Source organism: Jaculus jaculus, chromosome 2 (genome assembly GCF_020740685.1).
Source record: "Jaculus jaculus isolate mJacJac1 chromosome 2, mJacJac1.mat.Y.cur, whole genome shotgun sequence".
Lineage (NCBI taxonomy): Eukaryota > Metazoa > Chordata > Mammalia > Rodentia > Dipodidae > Jaculus > Jaculus jaculus.
Window position 1 is genome coordinate 31,856,188 of NC_059103.1, and position 25,884 is coordinate 31,882,071.

General features: G+C 46.8%; 1 protein-coding gene across 1 annotated transcript; it reads left to right on the forward strand.

Annotated features, from left to right (window-relative positions):
• The first annotated feature begins 12,396 nt into the window (after positions 1-12,396).
• Pin1 (peptidylprolyl cis/trans isomerase, NIMA-interacting 1) lies at positions 12,397-25,526 on the forward strand. Its single transcript, XM_004667440.2, has 4 exons — positions 12,397-12,603; positions 15,947-16,159; positions 24,060-24,170; positions 24,987-25,526. The coding sequence occupies exons 1-4, from the start codon at positions 12,546-12,548 to the stop codon at positions 25,094-25,096; spliced, it is 492 nt and encodes a 163-aa protein (XP_004667497.2). The 5' UTR covers positions 12,397-12,545; the 3' UTR covers positions 25,097-25,526.
• The last annotated feature ends 358 nt before the right edge of the window (positions 25,527-25,884 follow it).

Below are 25,884 nucleotides of genomic sequence, written 5' to 3' on the forward strand. Positions count from 1 at the left end.
CCGCTAAGCCATCTCTCCAGCCCATTGTATCTGTTTTAATGGTGCCCTTTTTACCTCTAATTTTATTAATCTGTGTCTCTTATATATATATTTTTTTTCTTTTTGGCTTTTTGGGGTAGGATCTTGCTCTAGCCCAGGCTGATCTGGATTCTCAGGGTAGTCTCCATCTCATGTCAGTCATCCTACCTCTGCCTCCCAAGTGGTAGGATTAAAGATGTGTGCCACCTTGCCTGGCCTGTTCTCTTTTTCTTTTGGTCACATTTTCAAAGGGTTTATCAATCTTGTTTATCCTTTTAAAGAAAGAACTGGTTCCTTGTTTCATTGATTCTTTGTATTTGGGGGGTGTTATTCCATTAATTTCCACCCTAATCTTTATTATTTCTTTCCATCTACTGATTTTACTGATTTTTGGTTTGCCTTGTTCTTCTTTTTCCAAGACCTTAAGATGAAGCATTACATTGTTTACTTGTGACCTTTCTAATTTATTCTTTTTAATTTTTTTGTTTATTTTTATTTATTTATTTGAGAGCGACAGACAGAGAGAGAAAGAGGCAGAGAGAGAGAGGAGAGTGGGTGTGCCAGGGCTTCTAGCCACTGCAAATGAACTCCAGACACGTGCGCCCCCTTGTGCATCTGGCTAATGTGGGTCCTGGGGAATCGAGCATTGAACCAGGATCCTTAGGCTTCACAGGCAAGCGCTTAACCACTAAGCCATCTCTCCAGCCCTCTAATTTATTTTTTAAATATTTTATTTATTTACTTATTTTGGGGGGGGGCAGAGAGAGAGAGAGAATTGGCATGCCAGGACCTTCAGCCATTGAAACCAAACTCTAGACACATGTGCATCTGACTTACATGGTTACTGGGGAATCAAACCTGAGTTCTTATACTTCACAGGCAAGCACCTGAACTGCTAAGACACCTCTTCAGCCCTCTAATCTCTTAATATGGCTTCAAGCTAATAAATTTCCTTCTTAGGACTGCCTTCATTGTGTCCCATAGGTTTTTGGTATGTTGTGTTTTCATTATCATTTGATTCTATGAATTAATTTATATCATTTTGATTGCTTTAATGACCCAATCATCATTCAGTAGTGTACTTTTTCATTTCCATGCTCTATATTTTTTCTTGCTGTTTATTTGTAGTTTAATCCCATTGTGATCAGACAGAGTACAGGAATTATTTCAGTTTTCCTGTGTTTGTTAAGATTTGCTTTGTGTCCTAATATATGGCCTATTTTAGAGAATGTTCCACATGCTGCCAAGAAGAATGTGTATTCTGCATCATTTGGATGGAATGTTCTGTATATATCTGTTAGGTCCATTTGTTCTGTGGCCTCATTTAATCCAGATGCATCTCTCTTTATTTATTTATTTATTTTGCCAGGATTTCCTATCAATTGATGGGTGAGATACTGAAGTCATCCACTACAATTGTGCTTGATGGTTTTTGTGACCTTAAGTCTAGTAGTATTTGTTAGTGAAATTGGGAGCACCCATGTAGGTGCATATATGTTTAGAATTGTAATGTCCTATTAAACTGTTCCTTTAATCAATACAAAGTGACCTTCTTTATCTTTTCTAACTAATGTTGGTTTGAAGTCTATCCTGTCTGATATTAGGATAGGAACACCTGCTTGTTTCCTAGGCCTATTTGCTTGAAATACCATTTTCCATCCTTCCACCCAAAGATAGTATGTCCTTTATAGAGGGGTGAATTTTTGAGAGAGACAGAGAGAGTTGAAGAGAAAGAGAGAAAGAATTGGCATGTCAGGGCCTCTAGCCACTGCAGTCGAACTCCAGACATGTGTGCCGTCTTGTGTGCATGCACGATCTTGTGGGCATGTGTCAATTTGTGTCTCACATGGGTTCTGGGAAGTTGAACCTGGCTCCTTAGGCTTTGCAGGCAAGTGCCTTAACCACTAAGTCATCTCTCCAGCCCTGATTCTGCCTCTTGATCCAGTCTTCAAACCTATGTCTGTTGGTTGGGGCATTAAGGCCATTGATATTAAGAGTTATTATTAGGTCAAGCATGGTGGCACATGCTTTTACTCCCAGCACTTTGGAGGCAGAGGTAGCAAATCACTGTGAGTCTGAGGCCACCCTGAGAATATCTAGTGAATTCCAGGTCAGCCTGGGCTAGAGTGAGACCCTACCTTGAAAAACCACAAAAAAAAAAGAAGAAAGTTGTTATGGGGCTGGAGAAATGGCTTAGCAGTTAAGGCGCTTGCCTGTGAAGGCTAATGACCAAGGTTCAATTCCCCAATACCCAAGTAAGCCAGATAGATGCACAAATTAGCTCATGCATCTGGAGTTCATTTGCAGTGGTTGGAGGCCATGGAGAGCCCATTTTCTCTATTTGTCTATTTCTCTCCTCTTTCTCAAGTAAATAAATAATAATAAAGCTTTATTGAAAGATGTGTTCTTTCTTGCCATTTTCTTTTTTTGTAGTTCTTCCTGTGTTTCCTTTATCTCCTCTCTCTCTCTCTCTCTCTCTCTCTCTCTCTCTCTCTCCCTCTCTCTCTCTCTTTGTTTTTTTTGAGGTAGGGTCTCACTCTAGCCCAGGCTATCGTGGAATTCACTATGTAATCTCAAGATGGGCTTGAACTCATGGCAGTGCTCTTACTTCTGCTTCTCTAGTGCTGGGATTAAAGGCATGCAACACCACACCTGGCCCTTCTCTCTCCTCACTTCCCATCTCTTTTTGCTTCTTTCCCAGGCCAACCTGGAATTCACTATGTAGTCTCAGGGTGGCCTTGAATTCATGGTGATACTCCTACCTCTGCCTCCCTATTGTTGGGACTGGATTAAACATATGCACCACCAAGATCAGCTACTCTCTTTTATTAAGTATTATTTGAATATGGTTTGTTTTTTCCTCTTTTTTTTCATGTGTAGACTTTTATTTCTCTTCAGCATGAAGGACCCCGGGGCTGGAGAGATGGCTTAGCGGTTAAGGTGCGTGCCTGCGAAGCCTAAGGACCCAGGTTCAATTCTCCAGGTCCCACGTAGGCCAGATGCAGAAGGTGGTACATGTGTCTGTAGTTCGTTTGCAGTGGCTAGAGGCCCTGGTGTGCCCCTTCTCACCCTCTACCTCTTCCTCTCTCAAATAAATAAATAAATAAATAAATAAATAAATAAATAAATAAATAAATGTTAGAAAAAAAAACTAGGATCCCTTCAAGTATTTTCTGTAGAGCTGGTTTAGAGGTCATATATTCCTTTACCCTGTTATTTTTCTTTTCTTTTTTTGGGAAAGTCCTTATTTCTCTGTCAATTAATATGGATAGCTTTGCTGGATATAGTAATCTTGATTGACAATTGTTATCTTTCAGAGCTTGAAATGCAGTTTTTAATGTTTGTGTTGATGGCTGGAGAGATGGCTTATTGATTAAGGAGTTTGCCTGTGAGGCCTAAGGACCTAGGTTTGATTCCCCAGTACATGCATGAGCCAGATGCACATGGTGACACATGTACTTGGAATTTGTTTACACTGGCTCGAGGCTCTGGGGTACCCATTCTCTCTCGCTCGCATAAATATTTTGTTTTTTCGAGGTAGAGTTTCACACTAGTCCAGGCTGACCTGGAACTCACTATGTAGTCTCAGGGTGGCCTGGAACTCATGGTAGTCCTCCTACCTCTGCCTCCCGAGTGCTAGAATTAAAGGCATGCACCTCCATGCCTGGCTTAATAAATAATTTTTTAAAATAAAGTTTGTGTTGAATAATCTGCTATTATCCTGATGGGCTTGCCTATAAGGATGATTTGATAACTCTCTCTTACTGTTTTCAATTTATTTATTTAAAGAGAGAGAGAGGGCTGGAGAGATGGCTTAGCGGTTAAGTGCTTGCCTGTGAAGCCTCAGGGCCCCGGTTCGAGGCTCAATTTCCCAGGTCCCACGTTAGCCAGATGCACAAGGGGGCGCATGCGTCTGGAGTTCGTTTGCAGTGGCTAGAAGCCCTGGCGTGCCCATTCTCTCTCTCTCTCTCTCTCAAATAAATAAATAAAAGTAAACAAAAAAAAAAAAGAGAAAATGGGCATGCCAGAGACTGGCCACTGCAAATGAACTCCAGATGCATGTGCCATCATGTGCATCTGGCTTACATGGGTTCTGGGGGGTTGAACCTGGGTCCTTAAAGGCTTCACAGGTAAGTGTCTTAACCACTAAGCCATCTCTCCAGCCCTCAATATATTTTCTTTGATTTGTGGATTTAGTAGTGTTGCAGTCAGGTTCACATTGCTGATAGAAATCACCCAACCAGGAGCAGCCTGTGGGATAAAAGAGGTTTATTTTAGGTTACAGCCTCAAGGGGGAAGCTCCATGATAGCAGGGAATATGATGGCATGAGCAGAGGGTGGACATCACCCCCTGGCCAACATCAGGTGTACAATACCAACAGGAGAGTGTGCCAAACACTGGCAAGGGGAAATTGGCTATAACACCCATAAGCCTGCCTCCAAAAATATGCTCCTGCCAGGAGGCATTAATTTCCTAACCTCCATCAGCTGGGAACCTAGCATTCCAAACCACTAAGTTTATGGGGGACACCTGAATCAAACTAACACAAGTAGTTTAATTATAATTGGTGAGGAGATCTTTTTTCCTGGTTTTGTGTGCTTGGTGTTCTAAATGCTTCCTGTATCTGTACTGGAAACTCCCTTTGGGGGGAGAATTTTCTTTTATGATTTTGTTGAGAATATCTACTATGCCTTTGGAGTGAAATTCTTCTCCTTCAACTATACTCTAAATTATGTTTGATCTCTTCATAGTGTCCTGAACATCTATCTACCTATCTATCTTTCTTTCTTTCTTTCTTTCTTTCTTTCTTTCTTTCTTTCTTTCTTTCTTTCTTTCTTCCTTTCTTTTTTTTCGAGGTAGGGTCTCACTGTAGCCCAGGCTGACCTGGAATTCACTATGGAGTCTCAGGGTGGCCTCAAACTCAAGGCAATCCTCCCACCTCTGCCTCCTGAGTGCTGGGATTAAAGGCGTAAGCCACTACGCCCAGCAAACATCTTGAAATTTCCATTCTTATCTTCCTATTAGTTTGTTTTTCTCTCTGTTGGACTTGTCTTCTAGTTTAGATATTTTTTCCTCTCCTTGTTCCATTCTGTTGGTGAAACTTTCTACAGAGTGGCATTGAACTCATGGCAATCCTCATACCTCTGCCTCCTAATTGCTGGGATTAAAGGCATGTGCATCACACCCAGCTCTTTGATTTACTGTGTTTTTCCTTTTTAGTATTTCTGATTGGTATTTCTTCATTAGTTGTATTTCCTTTCTCATGTCTTTTATTGACCTCCTTATTTAATTAGGTTAGTTTCTTATATTCTCCTTCAAACATTCGTTTTCCTGTTTGATTCCTTTGAATATAGTTTTAATCATTATTTTCACTTTTTTTGGGGGGGGAGGGATGTTGAGGTAGGGCTTTACTCTAGTCCAGGCTGACCTGGAATTCACTACATAGTCTTGTGGAGGCCTCCAACTCATGGTGATCCTCCTACCTGTGCTACCAAAGTGCTAGGATTAAAGGCATGCATCACTACACCCAGCTATAAGCATGCTTTTGAGTTCTTTGTCAGGCATATCATCTAAATCAATCTCACTGGAGGTCATTTCTGATGGATTAACAATTTTTGATGAAATTATATTCTCTTGATTTTTTAAATATTTTATTTTTATTTATTTGTTTGACAGCAAAAAAGGGAGGGAGAGAGAGAGCCCACCAGGGCCTCCAGCCACTGTAAATGAACTCCAGACACATGTGCCCCTTTGTGCATCTGGCTAACATGGGTCCTGGGGAATTGAACCTGGGTCCTTTGGCTTTGCAGGCAAGCACCTTAACCACTAAGCCATCCCTCCCTGTCTTGATTTTTTTGTGTTTCTTGTACTATAATGTAGAAATTTTTGCATCGTGAGTTAATTGTATGCTTGATTTTTTTCTAATTATCTGCAGTATTCTTAGATATATAAATCATAAATTATTTACCATGGTAGGAGCCTAAGGTACCAGGTGTGCGACCCCCACCCCCACCCTGCCCGAGTAACAGCAAAAGTGCCTCTAGGTGTTGGATTTGCTTGCTATGCAAATACTCTTAGGCTGAGTGGAGAAAATAGAAACAATTGTAAAATTCAACAGTGTAATATATACAGTCAATGAAAACCAGCACAGAGTATTTGTACAAGAGTGGAGATTAAAGGCCAGGTATGGTGGTGCATGCCTCTAATCCCAGAATTCATGAAGTAAAGGTAGGAGGATTGAAGTGAGTTTGAGGCCACCCTCACACTACAAAGTGAATTTCAGGTCAGCCTGAGCTACAGTGAAACCCTACCTGGAAAAAAAAAAAAAGTAGAGATTAAAACAAACAGATAATCTAACAAAGCCAAAGTCCCTAAGGGTGTGTGTTGATTCACACCCTAATCTTGTTGAATGAGATGTGGAGATTTCTGGTCTGTAATGGGCTCCAGATCATCCTGGACTCAAGTGAGAACCTGCCCCCAAGAAAGACAGAAATAAGGCAAAAAGGCACTATAAATCAGCAAATATAAAAGCAACAAATGTCAACCCCAAAACACAATGCATTTAAGAATGGCAGAGCTGGGGCTGGAGAGATGGCTCAGCAGTGAAGGTGCTTGCCTGCAAAGCCTAATGACCTGGGTTCAATTCCTCATTGCCCATGTAAAGCCAGAGGCACAGTAGTGCATGCTTCTGGAGACCCTGACAAGCACATTCTCTTTCTCTCTTCTAACTCTCTGCTTGCAATTAAATAAAATAAAATAGAATGGCAAAGCTACAAAAGTACATCAGTCAAATCTAACACATAACCTGCCCTGACAGGAAGATACAATTAGCACTTCCAGTGCTGGCTTTGGAGCAGGTATTGACCCAGTACAAGTAGGCCCTGTTATCTTTTGGGATGGTTTCTGGCCTCATCTATGCTGAATACCTTCCTAGTTCCCTCCTTGTTGTGCTGAGGGCTCAGTTAGGCTGTTGGGTCAATAGATCTGCTGTTTAGATTGGCTGTGTTGAATGCTTTGTGGCTGAGGGGTTAGCTGTGATGCCTTAGTTCTGAATTCTCCATTTGTCCTGGTGCTGGAAGTTAGGGGAGAGAGGCTGTGAAGAGTGCCTTAAATTGCTCTGGAGCTGCTCAACTGGTCCTTGTTGTCTTCTCCTTCAAAAGCTGCTTAGCTGGTCCCTGCTGTCTTCTACTTCAGGCTTTTGGGGGGAAAAAAATTATTTTTTTATTTTATTTTTTTGGGGGGTGGCTGGTGTGAGTGCAGAGTCCCTTCAGTGAAGTTCTGCTCCTGCCAGCTCGGGCAGGACCAGGCTTGTAGCTCTTCCCAGTGAACTGCTGGAGCCAATTCTGGCTGGTGGTGTGGTTGCTAGAAGCTCTGGCTCTATCATACTTCTCTGCTGGGGTCAATAATTCTCACCATCAAGTTTCAGTAGAAGAGTGTATTGTGGTAATTTTTTTTTTTTTTTTTTTTTTTTTTTTTTTGCTTTCCCCCTACATTGCAAGCTGCTTCGGCATGGCTACTATGCCACCAACTTAACTGAAAGTCCTCTAGTTTTATTTTTAATGAGGCAGTGTCTCACTCTAGCCTGGACTGGCCTGCAGCTCACCCTGTAGCCCCAGGCTGGCATTAAACTCATGATGATCCTCCTTCCTTAGGATCCAGAGTGCTGGCATCAAATGTGTATACCACTATGCCTGGATCTTTGTTTTGTTTTGTGGTTGTTGTAGGCCTGGCTGGCCTTGAATATGCTGTGTACTCAGGTATAACCTTGAACTTCTGATTCTCTTGTCTCTACCTCTCAAGTGATGGGAATAAAGGTGTGTGCCACCACACACATAGCTAAATATAGGACTCTGCTCATAGTAGGCAAACACTCTACCACTATGCCACATCCCTAGGCCTCTGTGGAACAATTATTTTGAGGGATGCGCTATGCATTGACCAATATCAAGCAGCATCCATAGCTTCTATGGATCTAACTACCAGCAGCTTATCCCTCCACCAGTGTGTGACAGCCAAAAATATCGGTCCTATTGGGATCAAAACTGATCCTGATTGAGAAGTTCTCTTTTCTTTCTTTCTTTTTTCTCTCTCTCTCCTTTTTTAATTTTTCAACTAGGGTCTCACTCTAGCCCAGAGTGACCTGGAACTCTCTCTGTAGTTCCAGGCTGTGCCACCACACCTAGCTGCTCTTCTCTTATGTGAGATGCTAATATAAGAGGAGGCTGGGGCGTGGTAGTATTTACTCATCTGTAACCCACCACTAGGGAGTCTGGGCTGTATAGCAAGTTCCAAGTTAACCTACACTAAATTTTGAGACTATGATACCAGCAGTAGGTCCAGTGGGGCACAGGGGCAGGAGGATCTGCAAGTTCCAAGCCAACCTGGTCTACATATTGAGTTCCAGGACATCCAGGGATCTTTATCAAGACCTTGTCTCAAAAGACCAAAGCAAAACAAATACAAAATGAAGATAGGTAGGCTGAGGCAGGAGGATCAATACTTCTAGGACATCTTGGTATACTTTGTGAGTTCCAGGCTACCTGAACTACAACGGAAATTATGCTCAATCAGAAAAAAAAAATTATGTTGCCCCTGCTGTGGGATCAGCTCCTGGCGGAGCACCAGACCAGTGGACAGCTACCTGCTCTGCCCTTCATGACCACCCTATGCCCATTCCCAGGGTAATGGGATGTGCTCCTGCCCAGGCTGCTGCCTCCTTCTCCTCTTCCTCCTCTCCCTCTGGTGCCTCCAAAGCCCCTGACTCTGGACAAGAAGATCTTACACAAGTTTTATAAGAGACAAGAAATTCAGAAACTGAATGCTGATTATGGACTTGATGCCTGTCTCTACAACTAAGCTTTCATAAGCTTTACATCATGACCCAAAATCTATCACTATGATAAGAAAAAAGAGCCAACCACCTACCATGAGCTGCATCATCTCTGTCACATCTGTTGAAACCCAGAAGACATTGCAAAGGGATCAGCCATATGAGTACTGCTCTCACCACTAGCTTGACAGCCAGCTTGAAGGAGATGGTGATAGACACTGTGGTCACTCATCAAAGCAGAAATCCAGAGGCAGCAGAGAATTCAACCCCAAATCACATTGCCAACATGTATGCCAAGGCCCAAGGGACATGGTGGAAGAGGAATATCCTGGGGCATCCCCACCCCCCACAGAGACTGACTGAAGCCTTCATTACCCAACCCAAGTGGCTACCAATAACTCCACTGAGGAGGGACCTCAGTGGAATGGGGACAGGGAGAGAGGATTTAAGATATAACCTTTTAAAAAAATTTTTTTTAATTAACAACTTCCATGATTATAAAAAAATGCCCCATGGTAATACCCTCCCACCCCAGGTACCCCATTGAAACTCTACTCTCCATCATACCCCCTCCTTATCTCAATCAGTCTCTCTTTTACTTTTGATATCTTGATCTTTTCCTCCTCTTATAATGGTCTTATTATGCAGGAAGTATCAGGCACTGTGAGACCATGGATATCCAGGCCATTTTGTGTCTGGAGGGAGCATGTTGTATGGAGTCCTGCCCTTCCTTTGGCTCTTACATTCTTTCCGCCACCTCTTCCACATTAGACCCTGAGCCTTGGAAGGTTTGATACAGATATTGCAGTACTGAGCACTGCGGTCATTTCTTTCCATCACCATGATAACTTCTGAGTCATCCCAAGGTCACTGCCATCTGAAAAGATTCTCAACCAAAAGTGAGAGTAGCATTAATATAAGGGAGTGAACATTAACAGAAGTGCTTACTGGGCAGTTTGATAAGCATAGTATATACATTTGTCCAGACATCAACAGATGTTACACCCCTAGGGCTCATGACTACCCCTGTTTTAAGTTATCAGTATCAGGGTTGTATTCCCTTCCCATGGAGCAGGCCTCCAGTCCAATTAGAGGGCCAGTTGGTTTCCTCCATAACAGACATGCCACTATTGCACCCATTGGCTCATTTGGCCTGGCTGGCCAATTATAAGGATTGCAGTATCCACTGAAGAGTGTCTTCACTGGTGATTTCTCTTTCTCCTATTGAACTGCATGCAGAATGGCTTCTTCCAGCTTTCTGTCAGCTGGTCTACATGGAGGAGGTTATCAGCTCAGATCCAGCAAGATTTCTCAGTGGCCTTGCAGCCCAAGTGTGTGGAGTCTTCAGCACTAGGGTCTTACCATCTATTCCTGGTGGGAAACCAAGGGCCTCGACAATGGCCTATAATGTTTTGAGGGCATCAGGGATCTCCCTGGCCAACAACTCACTGGAAGATATCCCATCCCTGGTACTGAAAATTTTCTAGCAGCAATCTATGGCTCCTGAGTATTGCATTGTCCAAAAAAGTAGATTACATATGTTTTATTTATATCCTCTTAGATTATGATTACCTGTCCCTCCACCTTTCCTTTACTCAGTCTCTTCCCCAGACCTCATTTTGGGCCTTTTCATCCCCATTAATCTATTCTTCTACTTACATATATACAATACCATCCTATTAAGTAACTCCCTCCCTTCCTTTCTCTTCCCTTTCTATCTCTGTTCTAGCTTACTGGCCTCTGCTACTGAGTTTTTTCCTTCTCACACAGAAGCCCAGTCATCTGTAGCTAGGATCCACATATGAGAGAGAACATGCAACACTTGGCTTTCTGGGCCTGGGTTTCCTCACTTATTATAATCCTATCCAGATCCATCCCTTTTCCTACAATGTTGGGTTGGGGGCTGGAGATATGGCTTAGCAGTTAAGCGCTTGCCTGTGAAGCCTTAGGACCCAGGTTTGAGGCTGGATTCCCCAGGACCCAGGTAAGCCAGATGCACAAGGGGGCGCACGCATCTGGAGTTCGTTTGCAATGGGTGGAGGCCCTGGCGCCCATTCTCTCTCTCTCTCTCTGCCTCTTTCTCTCTCTGCCTCTTTCTAAAACAAAATTTAAAAAAATGTTGGGTTGGGGAGATACATCAGTGACTAAAGGTGCTTATTCTGCAAGTCTACTGACTGTAGTTCCGGTCCCCATGTAACGCAGCATGCACAGTGGTCCGTATGTCTGTAAACTCAACAGTGGGAGCAAGACAGCAGTGGGAGGCAGAGTCAGGAAAATGCCAAAGCTTGCAGGCCTTTTCAGTGGCAAAACAAAAGCAATTCTGTCTCAAGAGAGATGGAAATGGAGCACACACCTCTCTCTGTGGGTCTGTCCCCCCCCCCCCACACACACACAGTATGTGTTGTCATTTGTCTCCACTTTGCATCTGGATAAACTGAAGCATGGAGGCTAAGCAATTTCTTCATAGCAAGAGGTGGAGCTGGTCTTTGAACCCCAGCAGCCTGGGTCCAGGATGTGTTTCATACACCTCATGGTGCTTCTCCCATCCAAGTACTAAACAGGCCTGACTCTGTTTAACTCCCGAGATTGGGCGTGTTCAGGCTGGTGTGGCCATAGACTTATCATGCTTCTGAGCACGTTTCTTTTTATTTTATTTTATTTTATTTTTAATTTTTATTAGCATTTTCCATGGTTATAAAAAAATATTCCATGGTAATTCCCTCCCTCCCCCCCCCACACTTTCCCCTAAATTCCATTCTCCATCATATTACCTCCTCTGAGCACATTTCTTGAGTTCATGTCACTGAGCCTCGTTCTTTTTTAAACAGTCTCATTAAGGGTCCATACTATAGGTGAACTGTATCCCCGTTCAGTCTTGTCAACCATATTTATTTCATTTTTCCAGCTGTAGGCGCCCAGCCATCTCTTCACTGTGCCATGGGCTCCACAGACTTTAGTCCTCCTTGGTCCACCCCCACCACTTCCATTTCTTCATCTGAGTGGCATTGCTGTTCACTCAGGAGTGAGGAAGGAGCCAGATTGAGGAAAAATAAGTAGGTTCTAAAACATGAAAGTTCCCTATGCTTTGCAAATAATAAAAGGGACTGGGTTCGCGTGGAACATCTGGAGAAAACAGGTCGGAAAGGGAGCTTGGAGGAGCCAAATTTAGTCTTTGGGCATTTAGCTACTCATCACCATGGGAACTGCATTGCTATGGCAACAGCAAAGTGCAGTACTTGAGCACCAAGTCTGTTGCTGCTATTGCTTTTCCACACCAGCGAGTCGCTTCCGCCGGGCTTGGGGGACTCGGCGAACATCTCCAGAAGGCGAGATTGGCTGCCGCAGTAGCCAATCCGTAGACTCCACTGTGTCGCTGAAGAGCGCCGACTAGGTCGGGACCTTCTTGGCGCTCCGTAAAGGGCGTTTGAAAGGGCAAGTTGGCGTCCCTTCCCCTCCACTGCGGAACCTCGGGACGGAGGGCGTGGCTAGCGCGAGGCCGTTCGTGGGAGGCCCAGGTCAACCGTCGTGGTTCTACCTCCTCGCTTCTGCCCAATAGGAAGCCAGAGAGCCAACAGCCGACGGTTGAGTCGCCCAGTGAATGCCATCGCCAAGCCCTGTGGAGCCAATCAGCAGAGGCATTGGGAGGGCGCGTTCCGGCGCCCGCGGAGGCGAGCGGGCGCTGCGGCAGGAGCGAAGATGGCTGACGAGGAGAAGCTGCCGCCGGGCTGGGAGAAGCGCATGAGCCGCAGCTCAGGTGCGGCTGGGGGTCAGGGGCCGGAGGAGGGCGCGAGCTCGCCGCTTGGATGCGGTCCGGCTTCGCCACCCGCTCGGGTGGAGTCTCGGCACCCCCGGGTGGTCTCCCTCGGGGTGACGGCCCGCCCTGCGCGGGGACCGAAGGGCACTGAGGCAGGAGCCCGGGTGGTGGAGGCGCTGGGGCCTTCGCGGCACTGTCCTGGGGGCGGGGAGCGCGCTGCACGTGCGGCGGAAGTTCCCACTTCGGGGTTCGCCGCGGTGAAGATGCGGGAAAGGACCCGGCGGTCCCTCGGTCACGCCATGGTGCCGGCGCTCCGGGTGCTGCAGCCTTCTCTGAAGGCTGTAACTCTGGGAGCTACGTCGGTATCGCTTTCATTTCACAGCGAGGAAACTGAGGCCGGGGCACGTGGAACTCGTCCAAGATGGGGCATTTTGGGGACTGAAGGATGTTAGAGAACCCAGTGCGTGTCTACCATCCCCCACCTCCTTCCTGGCGTCACTGACAACGCCCAAGGAGCGTGCCTGTCATCTCTGATGACCGTGGTCACTCTCCAGAGCTAAGACTTATCACCGGCTCTGTTTTTACTTTTGGAACACAAACTAACCCGGCGTAGTGGCACGCGCCTTTAACACTCAGGAGGCTGAGGTAGGAGGATCTCTGTGAGTTCGAGGCCAGCCTCAGACCACATAATGAGTTAGTTCCAGGTCAGCCTGGAGCCTGGGCTGGAGCTAGACCCATCCTCAGACAAAAACAAAACTAAAGCCAAGCGTGATGGTGTACACCTTTCTTTAATCCCAGCACTCAAGGAGGATGAAGTAGGATTGCCAAGAGCTTGACGCCAGCCTGGGCTAGAGTGAGAACATGCTTCAAGACAACAAAAACCAGAGACGGTGTGGCCCAGGTTAGCCTTGAACTTAGGTGTAGGCAAGGCTGCCTTTGAACTCCCAATCTTAGTTTTCTGCCTCCATACTCCTCACTGCCTCAGTGATGTCATGCTCCCAGTAAATGCACCTTTCTACTTCTGCGACTTAGACAACTGAGGTAGAGGTTAAGAGCAGAGCATTGAGGTGCCTGCCATCATATGAGCCTGGAGCAGAGTAACCATGCACACAGGCAGCATTTCCTCTTGCTGCTATAAGTAGGCGGGGCCTCAGTTTTGTTGTCTGTACAGTGGAACAATGTAATAAAAAGCTGTCATATTCTGTCTTGTTTTTGAGATCGAGACAGGGTTCTGAGATTGTAGCACAAGCCGGTTTTAACTTGGTAGGTGGCAAAGGATGATCTTGAACTTTTGGTTTTGCTTGATGATGAAATAGGTAAGCCACCATGTCTGGTGCTGGGATGGAACCCATAGTTTCATGCATGCCCCCCCTTTTGAAAATTATTTATTTATTTGAGAACTGACGGGGGTGGGGGAGAGAATGGGTGCACCAGGGCTTCGGGCCACTGAAAATGAACTCCAGATACATGTGCCACTTGTGCATCTGGCTTATGTGGGGGAGTTGAGTTTTGAATCAGGGTCCTTAGGCTTCACAGGCAAGCACTTAACCACTAAGCCATCTCTCCAGCCCTGCCCCCTCCTTATTTTAAATTTTTTTTTGACATTTTTCTAGGCAGGGTCTCACTCTAGGCACAGTTGACCTGGAACTCACTCTGCAGTCTCAGGCTGGCCTTCAATTCACAGAGATCCTCCTATCTCTGCCTCCCAGGTGCTGGAGTTAAAGGTGTGTGCCATGCCCAGCTGCTGCCTTCCCTCCCCCCTTTAAAAACTATTTTCATTTATTTGAGAGTGTGTGTGTGTGAAAGCGCACATGTGTGCACAAGAGAAAGAGCACCAAAGAGCCTCTAGCCACTGCAGACAAACTCGAAATGTATGTGCTATATTTCTTTAAAATATTTTATTTTTATTTATTTATTTGAAAGAGAGAATGGGCACACCAGGGCCTCCAGCCACTGCAAACGAACCCCAGATGCATGTGCCCCCATGTGCATCTGGCTCACGTGGGTCCTGGAGAATGGAACCTGGGTCCTTCAGCTTTGCAGGCAAGCACCTTAACCACTAAGCCATTTCTCCAGCCCATATGTGCTACTATTTGCATCTGGCTTTATGTGTGTACTGGGGAATTGAACCCAAGTCAGTGGGCTTTGCAAGCAAGTGTGCCATTTCCTTATCCCTTTTGTTGTTGCTGCTGTTTTTCATTCGGAGTTTTACTCTACAGCCCAGGCTGGTCTGAAACTTGCTTTGTTGCCCAGATTGTTCTCAAACAATCTTTCTACCTAAGTCTCCTGAGATTACAGGTGTGTACCACCATGCCCGGCTGTCATGCTCTTAATGGAAACCAGGTTCATGTGTGGATTTATTCAGTCCTTACAGCAGCCCTACAGCAGGTATTACACCCCCATTGTGCCTGCTCAGGGAAGGTAATTCATAGAATAGGTAACTTAGCCAGTTTGAACCTAGGAGGCCTAGTATGCCTTGAGCCATTCCCTGCTCTCAACTGCTCCTGCTCTGTCACAGGGATTGAAGTTGTCTTGTTATTGCTGCTTTAGTGCCTGTTTGGCTCCACCTAGAGTATTAGCTGTCAGGGACTGTCTATTTGCTGTGACCAAGTGCAACTTAAGGAAGGAAAGGGTCAGGCTGGAAAGATGGCTTAGCAGTAAGGGGCTTGCCTGTGAATCCTAAGGACCCATGTTCAACTCTCCAGATCCCATGTAAGCTTGACACACAAAGGTGAGGCAAGCACAAGGTTGCACATGCCCACTAGGTGGTGCAAACATCTGGAGTTTGATTGCAATGGCCGAGGCCCTGGCATGCCAATTCTTTCTCTTTCTCAAATAAAAAACATAAAATAATTTAAAAAAAAGAAAGTAAGTAAAGGGTCAAATTTGATTTACAGTTCAAAGGCATATTTTCCATCATGGTGGGAAAGGCATGGCAGCAGGAGCCAGACCCCAGTTGGTCACATTACACCCATTGTCAGGAAGCAGAAGGTGAACAGGAAGTGGGGCCAGGCTATAAAACCTCAAGGGCTGCCCTCAGTGGCCCACTTACTCTAGCAAGGCTCTATCTGCTAAAGGTTCCACAACCTTCTCAAACAGTGCCACCAGTTGGGGACCAAGTGTTCAAACACATGAGCCTGTGAGGACATTTCACATTTAAACCACGGCATCCTTGTTGGCCCGTGTCTCCAGAGCCTGTGGCACAGAGTGGATGGGAAGTAGGTTTGCTGAGTGAAGGCATCTTTGCAGCCAGTCCTTTATCCTGACTTCTGGTCTAGTCAGGCCTCAGGTTGGTATCCCCTAGCACAGCCCTATCTGAATTTTTTCCTGTTCTCCCTTCCAGGCCGGGTGTACTATTTCAATCACATCACTAATGCCAGCCAGTGGGAGCGGCCCAGTGGCAACAGTAGCATTGGCAGCAAAAACGGGCAGGGAGAGCCTACTAGGGTACGCTGCTCACACCTGCTGGTGAAACACAGCCAGTCAAGGCGGCCCTCATCCTGGCGGCAGGAGAAGATCACTCGGACCAAGGAGGAGGCCTTGGAGTTGATAAATGGTGAGTAGAGTAGAGTAGGGGACAGGGGCTTGCGAAGGGGTTCCCTCCCAGATTGCAAGAGAGGGCCTTGTAGAACTAAAACCAGACCCTCTATCCCAGGTGTTCAATTGTCAGGTGTGGAATTGAGTTATACATAGAAGTCCTGTGTTTGGGCTGGGGATGTTTGGGTAGCATGCATGAAGTCCTAGCTAGGTTTAATCTCCAGCGTCACAAGAAACCAGGCGGGTATAGTGGGCATGTGCCTATAATTCCAGCACTTGGGAAATTCAAGGATACATGGTGATTTGGGGGCCAGTCTGGGCTATCTATGTCCCTGTCTCCAACCAGGGGCTAGAGAGATGACTTGCCATACAATCATGTGGACCTGAGTCCAGATCCCCAGCACCCACATAAAAATTGAGCATGACAATATGTACCTGTCATCCCATCTCTGAGGAGGTGGAGATAGGAAGATCCCTAGGGCTTGCTGGCTAGCTAATCTAGCTAAATTGGCAAGTTCTAGGCTCCGTGTGAGACCCTATCTAAAGAGTGGAGACTGACTGAGGAAGATACTCAGTGACCTCCACACACAAGCATACTCATATGCACATGTGTAGCCACATGCATACACACATGCATACAAAAGTGTCTCAACTGTTGTGGTGGCACACACCTTTAATCCCAGCACTTGGGAGGCAAGAGGTAGGAGGATTGCTGTGAGTTCAAGGCCAATGTGAAATTACATAGTGAATTCTAAGTCAGTTAGAGTGAGACCCTACCCCCAAAAAACAAAGTAACAAAAAGATTTCAAGACAGGGCTCCTTTACCTGTTCTTTCTGCTTGCCATTTGTTTTGAGCCAGGTGGGAGCAGAGGATTGGCACACCTTAGTTTAGATAGTAGCAGTGTCTTGTGAGCTCTGTCACCTTGAAATTCATGTCACCTCCCTGAGACTTTGTTTTCTCCACTACAAAATGGGCATCATGATATTCCTGCCTCTGAGGGCTGTTGTAGATATTCATTTAGGTGAGACAGTGCATGACTCAGTAACCTCAGACAGTGGGAGCAGTTCTGAACTATACTGTCATCAAGGGCCTGAGGCATATGTGAGTGAATCTGGAGGAAGGCCAGAGACTGTCAAGTATACGACCAGCCAGCAGAGTGGGTGAGTTAACTGTCTCCTACTCTCTTCTGTGTTTCTTTTATAATGTAGAGCAGGGTTTGCACATTTTCTTCCTTTTGTGTTTTGCTTTTTGTGACACATCCCGCCCCCCCCCCCCTTGCTGAAGAATGAATCCTAGGCAAGCGCTCATCCACTAAGCTAAATCCCCAACCCCATATTTGAGACAGGATTTCATGTAGCCTAGGCTGGCCTCAAACTCCCACTGTAACCAAGGATGATGTTGAACTCCTTGTCTTTTTACCTTCACCTCCTGAGTGCTGCACTTACAGTGTATCTGCCACCAGTGCCTGGTTTATGTGGTACTGGGGAATCAAACTCAGGGCTTTATGCATGCTAGGGAAGCAGTCTGTCCACTGAGCTATATCCTCAGCCTTTTGTTGCTGTTCTGTTTTATTTTTTGTTGTTGCTTGGGTTTGGTTTTTCAAAGTAGTCTTACTCTGACTTAAGCTGACTTAAAATTTACTATGTAGTCTCAGGGTGGCCTTGAACTCACAACTAACCTAACTCTGCCTCCCAAGTGCTGAGTAAAGGTGTGTGCCACCACACCTGTCTCCCCCTGCCCCCCCCTTTTTTTTTTAAATGTTGTAGTGCTTGGCAATGAAACCCAGGCTTTGTACATGCTAGGTGAGTATTTTGCAGCTGAGCTACATCCCCAGAGCTTGTTTATTTGTTTTGGGGTTTTTTTTTGAGGTGGTTTCATAAACTCCTTATTAATATGCCACAAGGTGCCAGAGACCATATATAAGTGTGGTCAGGGCTTTGTGATGGTACAACTTTACTAAATGAAGATGGCATGGTGGTGGACATCTTTAGTCCTAGCATTTGGGAGGCTAAAGTAGGAAGATTGCCATGAGTTCAAGGCCAGACTGGGACTACAGAGTGAGTTCCAGGTAAGCCTGGGCTAGTGTGAGACCCTATCTCAAAAAGCCAACAACAAAGTTGGGTGTGGTATTGCCCACTTGTAATCCTTGCTGAGAAGATGGCAACAGACAGATTCCTAGGCTTGCTTGCTAGCATTCTAGCCTAATTGGTGAGCTCTAGGTTCAGGTTCAGCCCTGTCTCTTTAAAAAAAAAAAAAAAAACAGAGTTGATGGTGCCTGGGGAACAACACCTGAGATTGTCCTCTGGCCTCCACATGCATGCACACATGTGTACTCACACACACACAAATTGGTTTCTCAGTCTCCCTGGTCATACCTAAGATGTTCTGAAGCAACATTTGGGCTGGTTGCTACCATCTTAGCAGGGATAGGAAGCATTTCCATACTTCCAGGAAGTTTTTAATCATACATGTGGTTCTTTCTTCTGTCAGAGTCCTCCTGGATTGCTCCTTCCCCATGCAAGCAATGACCAGGCAGTTGGGTCCTGTTTGACTCTTCCAGGACTTGGCTGTGTGTTCTTGGACAAATCACTTAATGTCTCAGAGCTCCAGTCTTTTTCTTGTAAAGATGAGCGTTACAGTAATAGGACCCAGCTCATAGAATAGTCAAGATTCTGGTCTGAAGTCCTAAGACTGAGCAAGAGTGCTGGTCATGGTGGCACAGTCTTGCTGAGCCATCTCCCTAGCCCGTGTCTTTCTTTTTTCATGTGGGTCATGGGGAATCGAACCTAGGTCCTTTGGCTTTGCAGACAAGTGTCTTAATCGCTAAGCCATCCTCCATCCTGATGTCTTTTTTTTGTTTGTTTTTGAGATGAGGTCCTATGTTGCATAGGCTGGTCTTGAATTCCCTTAGCTTTCTGAGTACTTGAAGCTACAGGCAGACACCATTCTTCTTGGTCATGTCTCTTAGTTTTTTGAGGTAGGGTCTCATTATAGCTAGCCCAGGGTAACCTGGTATTCACTATGTAGTCTCAGGCTGGTCATGAATTCATAGTGATCCTCCTACCTCAGCCTTCCAAGTGCTGGGATTAAAGGCATGTGCCACCATGCCCAGCTTACATGTCTCTTTTTAAAAAAATATTTCACCTATTTTATTTTTTTGAGAGAGAGAGAAAGAATGAGTGCACCAGGGCCTCTAGCCACTGCAAACGAGCTCCAGAAGCATGTGCCACCTTGTGCATCTGGCTTACATGGGTCCTTGGGAAGCAAGCCTGGGTCCTTAGGCTTTGTAGGCAAGTGCCTTAACTGCCAAGCCATTTCCAGCCCATGTCTCTTTTTCTAAATTTAGGGTTTTTTTTTGTTTTTCTTGAGCTAGGGTCTCATGTAGTCCAGTCTGGCCTTGAACTAGCTATGCTCTAATCCTCCTACCTCCATCTCCCAAGAGCAGGATTACATGTGTGGGCCATGTGGGATTGAACCCAGGGCTTTGTGCATGCTAGGCAAGCACTCTACCAATTGAGTCACAGCCCTAGCCCTGTGTCTCTTCTTATAAGGACACTAATCCTATAATTTCATTGCCCCACTCTTCATGACTTCATTCAACCTTAATTGGTTCTAGTGTTCCCATCTAGTTACCTGTAGTCATACTCGGAACGAGGGCTTCAATATAATGCTTTTGGGATAATAGCATAGAGCTTTAGCAAAACAGTGCTGAGGTGGAGGATTCTATTACCCCATCTTTTTTTTTCTGTTTTATTTATTTGAGAGGGACAGAGAGAGAATGAGGCTGAGAGAGAGAGAATGGGCGCATCAGGACCTGATGCCACTGCAAACGGACTCCAGACGCTTGCACCCCCTTGTCCATCTGGCTAACGTGGGTCCTGGGGAATTGAGCCTCAAACCGGGGTCCTTAGGCTGCACAGGCAAGCGCTTAACCACTAAGCCATCTCTCCAGCCTTCTATTACCCCATCTTATAGGTCAGGCCAGTGAGGCTCCTAGTGGTAAAATGACCTGTCTAGACATCAGGAAATTGGCAGGGTTCAGGGAAGGTCAAATGGGTCAGAACCCAGTAGTTGGAGTTCAGGGATACGCTAAGGCCAGCCTCAAGCTACTAGAGACAGGCACTTGCCTGCTGAGATGGCCATCTTGAGGGCTCCTAAACACCCTGAAATGGGAGGACCCTGCTCCAGGCCAGGAGCTCTGGAGAAGCTGCCCGTCTCCTGGCTGCAGTACTGTTGGCCAAGTTGACAGGTGCCATCTTGGGGAGGACATAGTCACCATTGCTGAGGCCTCAGTTCCTCCTGAAGGAGACCCAGAAAGTCTGGTCTCAGGTCTGAGCCCTGAGGTTCAGATTAAAAAAGTAAGAGAAGAGAAAGTTCAGTCATGAAAGTGCTTGCCTCAGAATCATGAGGACCTGAGTTCAATCCTCAGAACACAGACAAGAAAAGCAGGGTATGGTGATGTGTACTTTTAACCCCAGCAATGGGGAGGTGGAGACAAGAGGGTCCCTAAGACTTTCTGGCTAGCTAGCCTAGCCTAATTAGGGTGAGCTCCAGGCCAGTGGGAGATCTTGTCTCAAAAAAGGTGGACAAGCAGGGCGTGGTGGCGCACACCTTTAATCCCAGCACTCGGGAGGCAGAGGTAGGAGGATTGCCATGAGTTCATGGCTACCCTGAGATGACAGAGCTAATTCCAGGTCAGCCTGGACCAGAGTGAGACCCTACCTCGAAAAACCAAAAAAAAAAAAAAAAAAAACAGTGGACAGATGGTGGAGCACACCTTTAATCCCAGTCCCCGGGAGGCAAAGGTGAAGGATCCTGTGAGTTTGAGGCCACCTCTGAGATTACATAGTGGTCAGCCTGGGCTAGAGAGCCTACCTCAAAAAAAAAATGTGGGCAGCACCTGAAGGACAATACCCGAGGGTTGTCCTCTGGCCTCTACACACTTGTGCATATGTGTACACATGCATTTGTATGCACACACACCCACACAAGGCAAGAGATATCAGTGTCTCTACCTAAAGACTAGTGAGGCGCCCCCTTCCCCTCCTACCCCACTGCCTGTTTCTGTCTCATTCATTCATGAATTCTTTGAGCACAAGAAACACCTGTCTTGTGCACAGTTACAAGTGTTGGGGGACTGTGATGAACAAGGGTACCTTGATCCCTGTCCTCGACAGATGCACAAACAGGACAATGGTTATTGTAGGGCTTAGGGAGGCAAGGTGGGGATGGGCATGCCAGGGCCTTTTGCCACTGCAAATGAACTCCAGACACTGTGGACCCCTTTGTGCATCTGGCTTTATATGGCTACTGGAGAATCAAACCTGTGCAGGCAGGCTTTGCAAACAAGCATGTTTAACCATTGAGCAATCTCTCCAGCCCCATTTTGGTTTTTGAGACAGGGTCTTACTAGGTTGTTCTGGCTGGCCTCAGACTTGTGGCAGTGTTGCTTCTGCTTTCCAGTACTGGGATTACAGGTGTGTGCCATCCCTCCCGGCTAAAAGGTGGACTTTTGTGTGTGATACTTGGGATTGAATTTGGGAATTCATGCATGCTAGGCAAACACTGTAGTGCTGAGCTATGTTCTCAGTCTTTGTTTTTGTTTTGTTTGTTTTTAAGACAAATTTTTTATATGGCCCAGGCTGTTATAACTCACAATCTTCCTGCCTCAGTCCCCCCAGTGCTAGAACTGGAGATGTGTGCCACCAAGACCAGCACTTACTAAGGGCTTTTTTATTTTTATTTATTTATTTATTTATTTATTTATTTATTTATTTTTGAGGCAAGGTCTCTAGCCCAGGCTGGCCTTGAACTTACAGAAAACTTACAGAAATTTTCCTACATCAGCCTTCCAAATGTTGGGATGGTAGGTATAGCTTATGTACTGTGAGAGAATCCTGGGCTACCTAATTTTACAGTTCCCTGTGGCCCTGGCTACACCAAAATTACACTGGGTCTGGGACAGGACTGGATCTAGAGGTAGGCAGGGTTCTTGTCTAATGTCTTATGATCCACACAGAATAACACTGAGGAACCCAATGCTGTGCATGTAGGGGGTGGGGATACACACACTCTAGGGGTCTAGGAAGATGAATTAGGTAGGGTGGTTCAGTCACAGTCATTAATGGGTACATATCATGCAAAGGGTCCCCAAACTGTGTTGTAGGGGTGTCTTAACCACTGGACTGGGTTTCAGGAACAGAAGTCATTATACTGTGCAGGACAGACTGTGTGGCCTGTATGCCTCTGACAGATGCCAGGTGGTGCTTTCTGGTGGTGGCCAGATTTGTCCACAATGCCAGGGTCAGGCAGAGCAAAGAGGAGTAGGACAACCTACTGGAAGGGAGAATGGTGACAGCATATGTAACAGGGGCCTGCTGGCCCAGTGACCAGCAGACCAGGAGGCCTCATGGAGAGACTAGAGAGTGACTTCGGTGCTCTCTCAGCCATGCTGTTCCCACTGCAGTGCAGAGCCAGATAGTGGACTATGGTGGTATAGCTGCCCTACAGGAACCTCAGGCCTGGTGCTTCTGGAAAGTTTGACACTCTGAGGCAGGGTGCCTGACCTTCATATTGGGAAAGAATGTAATCATGGAACATGTTTATGGAGAGACTGAGGCAGGAGAATCATAAATTTGAGGCCAGCCTAGGTTACATAGTGAGACTCCATCTCGGGGGGGTGGGCTGTGGGAGATAGTTCAGTGGATAAAGTGTTTGCTGCGCAAGCATGAGGACCTGAGTTTGAATCCCAAGCACCCTTGTAAATGGTTGTGGAGTTCACACCTGTAATTCAGGTGCTAGGGAGGCAAAGACAGGTGAGTCTCCAGGGCTTGCTAGCTAGCTAGTCTGACCAGAGTGGGGAGCTCTAGGTTCTGTGAGAGGCCTTTTCTCAAAAAAAAGTGGAGGGGCTGAAGGGATGGCTTAGCAGTTAGGGTGTTTGCCTGCAAAGCCAAAGGACCTAGGTTTGACCCACATAAGCAAGGGGGCACATGTGTCTGGAGTTTTTTGCAATGGCTAGAGGCTCTGGTGTGCCCATTCTGTCTTCACCCCCCCCACACCTTTCTCTGTCAAATAAATAAATAGAAATATTTTAAAGAATAAGGTGGAAAGACATTCACCTCTGGCCTCTACATGTATACAGAAACATGCATGTACACACACACATACAAAAACATATGCACATTACACATATATACATACCAAAAGACAAAGAAAAAGGAATTGTTCCATGGACAGAGCCCTTTGGAGAACAGCTACTGAGCTAGTTGGAAAGGGAAAGCTAGATGGGGTCCAGCATCCTGTGAGTGTCTGTCACAGGCTCCTTCCACCTGGTCCCTGCACAAATATTTGTACATACACAGTCACCCTTGCATGCTCACACACGTTTGTGTGCAGGGGCTGGAACACCTCCCATGTAGCCCCTCCTTAGGGCCTTTTCAAAATATCCCAGTGGGCTGTCTCCTATGTCCTACGGATGGGATCCCTGAGTCCCAATGCTAAGGACTGGCTACATGCTTGCCTCCTGCCCATCTTCAGAACCCAGGACCCCCCAGGGCTGAATTGTGCAGCCTTCTGCTGTGGGGTCCTTCTATTTGTCCAGGGCCACTTAAAGAGGTCACATTGTGTTGTATTTTAGGAAGAAAGTGACTCACATGTTAACATCACAAGTGTTTGTAGATGACTGACGGGCTTGTGGAAGTACATCATGGATGTGTGTGATAAGGAGACAGCTGTGACAGCTCAGGCATGAAGGTGTGGGGCGAAGGTGTCATGGATGCATGGCCACATACCTTTGTGAGGAGCGTGGGCACACTGGCCTGGGAAGACTTACTCAGCTTCCTAGGAGTGACCTACCCTCCCTGTGTCCAGTGTCCTGCCCGTGTCTCTGATGTGGAACTCTCCCATTGTGTCCCTGCAGGCTACATCCAGAAGATCAAGTCAGGAGAGGAGGACTTTGAATCTCTGGCATCTCAGTTCAGTGACTGCAGCTCGGCCAAGGCCAGGGGAGACCTGGGTGCCTTCAGCAGAGGTGGGCAGGGATGGGCAGCATTAAGATTGGATAGGGGCAGGGAAGGCTGCTCTGCCCTGGAGCCGTGAACTCTGCTACACAGGCCTTATTGGTCCAGCAGGTGGCAGCATAGCCTCTCTGTAGCTGGAGGGGGCCATCCTTAAGGAGTGGTGCAGGACTTTCTCCCTGGTCTGTTTCCTCCTGGAGTCATGGGTCCCTGAGAAATCTAGAGCCTGTCCCCCAGAATCCTGCTCACCCATCCTTACAAATGGGAAAATGGGCTGGGGAGATGCAGTCAGATCAGATCAGAGTGTAGGCCTGTCAGACCAGGGCTGGGGAATGGAGAGACAAAGGAGACTAATGTCTCCCTTCTCCTTTTTTCCTCCTCTTCCCCTACCCCCTGCTCTTCCTACTTCTTTGTCTCCTCCTCCTCCTCCTCTTTTCCTTCTCTTCCATGGTCAGGGCATACTGAGACTTGGTTGGGGGTATGATGTACAGGTGCCTGCCAAGGAGAGAGACCCAAGTCTCAGCTGCCATACCTGAAGCCTGCAGGACAGATGATGTGCAGGGTGTGGGAACCCAAGGGGAGAAGTTCATCATGGAGCTGCAGTAGAGCAGCTCTGCCTACCATCCCTCATGCTGTCTTCCTGCTTCCCAGGGCCTCCTTAATGGCCCTGCCATCAGCAGCTGTGCTACAGCTCTGCTCACACTGTGACAGGGCTATAAACCCACTGATGGATGAGTGTGAGGCTGGGCACAGGCAGGAGCCCCATCTGCTGGTGTATGCTGCCTGTGCCTGACCCATCCCCCTACTGCCTTCCCTCCGTGTGCTCACAGGTCAGATGCAGAAGCCCTTTGAGGACGCCTCATTTGCACTGAGGACGGGGGAGATGAGTGGCCCAGTGTTCACAGATTCTGGCATCCATATCATCCTGCGCACAGAGTGAGGGCTGTCTGCTGTCCATCCGTCCGCCCCCCCTGCTGAGGGCCTGCAGGGGCGCTGGCCTCAGCTTCCCGCCATGGATGGCCAGTAGGTGCCCCTCCCTGCTACTGTCACACAGTATTTATTGTTCCCAAAATGGCTGGGAGGGGGGCTCTTCGAGATAGGGGCTCTGGGCTTCCTGCTCCCTATCTACCTGCAGTTGGGGCTGTCCTTGCCAGACTTCTGAAGAAAATGATTTCAGAAGGGCAGTGGGGTGGGAGGCCTCAGGCCTGGGGAGTGGGGTAACCTATCCCCCAGGTCCCAGAGGCTGGCAGAAGGACCTTGGTTCTTGTTCATTAAGCTCTGTTAAGTTGCAAAAAGCAAATATGCAGTGATGCATGGGCCTCAGGGTGCAGTGCAGTGCCCAGTGCCCTCCATTAAACCTGGAATTACAACTCATTGTCTCATTTTCTCCACTGGGGCATAGGGAGTGGCTCATTGTGAGGAAAGATCTTGCCCTAAAAGCCCTTCTTCTGAGCAGGGGAGATGGCTCAGTGGGTGAGGGGCTTGCTGTACAAGCAAGAAGACTTAAGTTTATATCCCCAGAACCCATGTAAGTTACAGGACACAGCAGTGTGCTGACACAGGAAGATCCTTGGGCTCAATCAATGTGTGAGCTTTGGGGTTCAGACCACCTCACATAAGGTGGAGGCGGGGGGTAGACACCCAAGTCAAATCAACCTCTGGCCTTCATACAGACATGCAAAAAATAAAAGCCTCCCTTTTTCCTGGGTCTTGGGTGTCCTGGCAGAA

Excerpts from the sequence above, each read along its gene's own strand:
- Pin1 (XM_004667440.2), top strand. The coding sequence starts at position 12,546 with ATGGCTGACGAGGAGAAGCTGCCGCCGGGCTGGGAGAAGCGCATGAGC. Across the intron at positions 12,604-15,946 it reads GCGCATGAGCCGCAGCTCAG|GCCGGGTGTACTATTTCAAT; the intron begins GTGCGGCTGGGG and ends TCTCCCTTCCAG. Across the intron at positions 16,160-24,059 it reads GGCCTTGGAGTTGATAAATG|GCTACATCCAGAAGATCAAG; the intron begins GTGAGTAGAGTA and ends GTGTCCCTGCAG.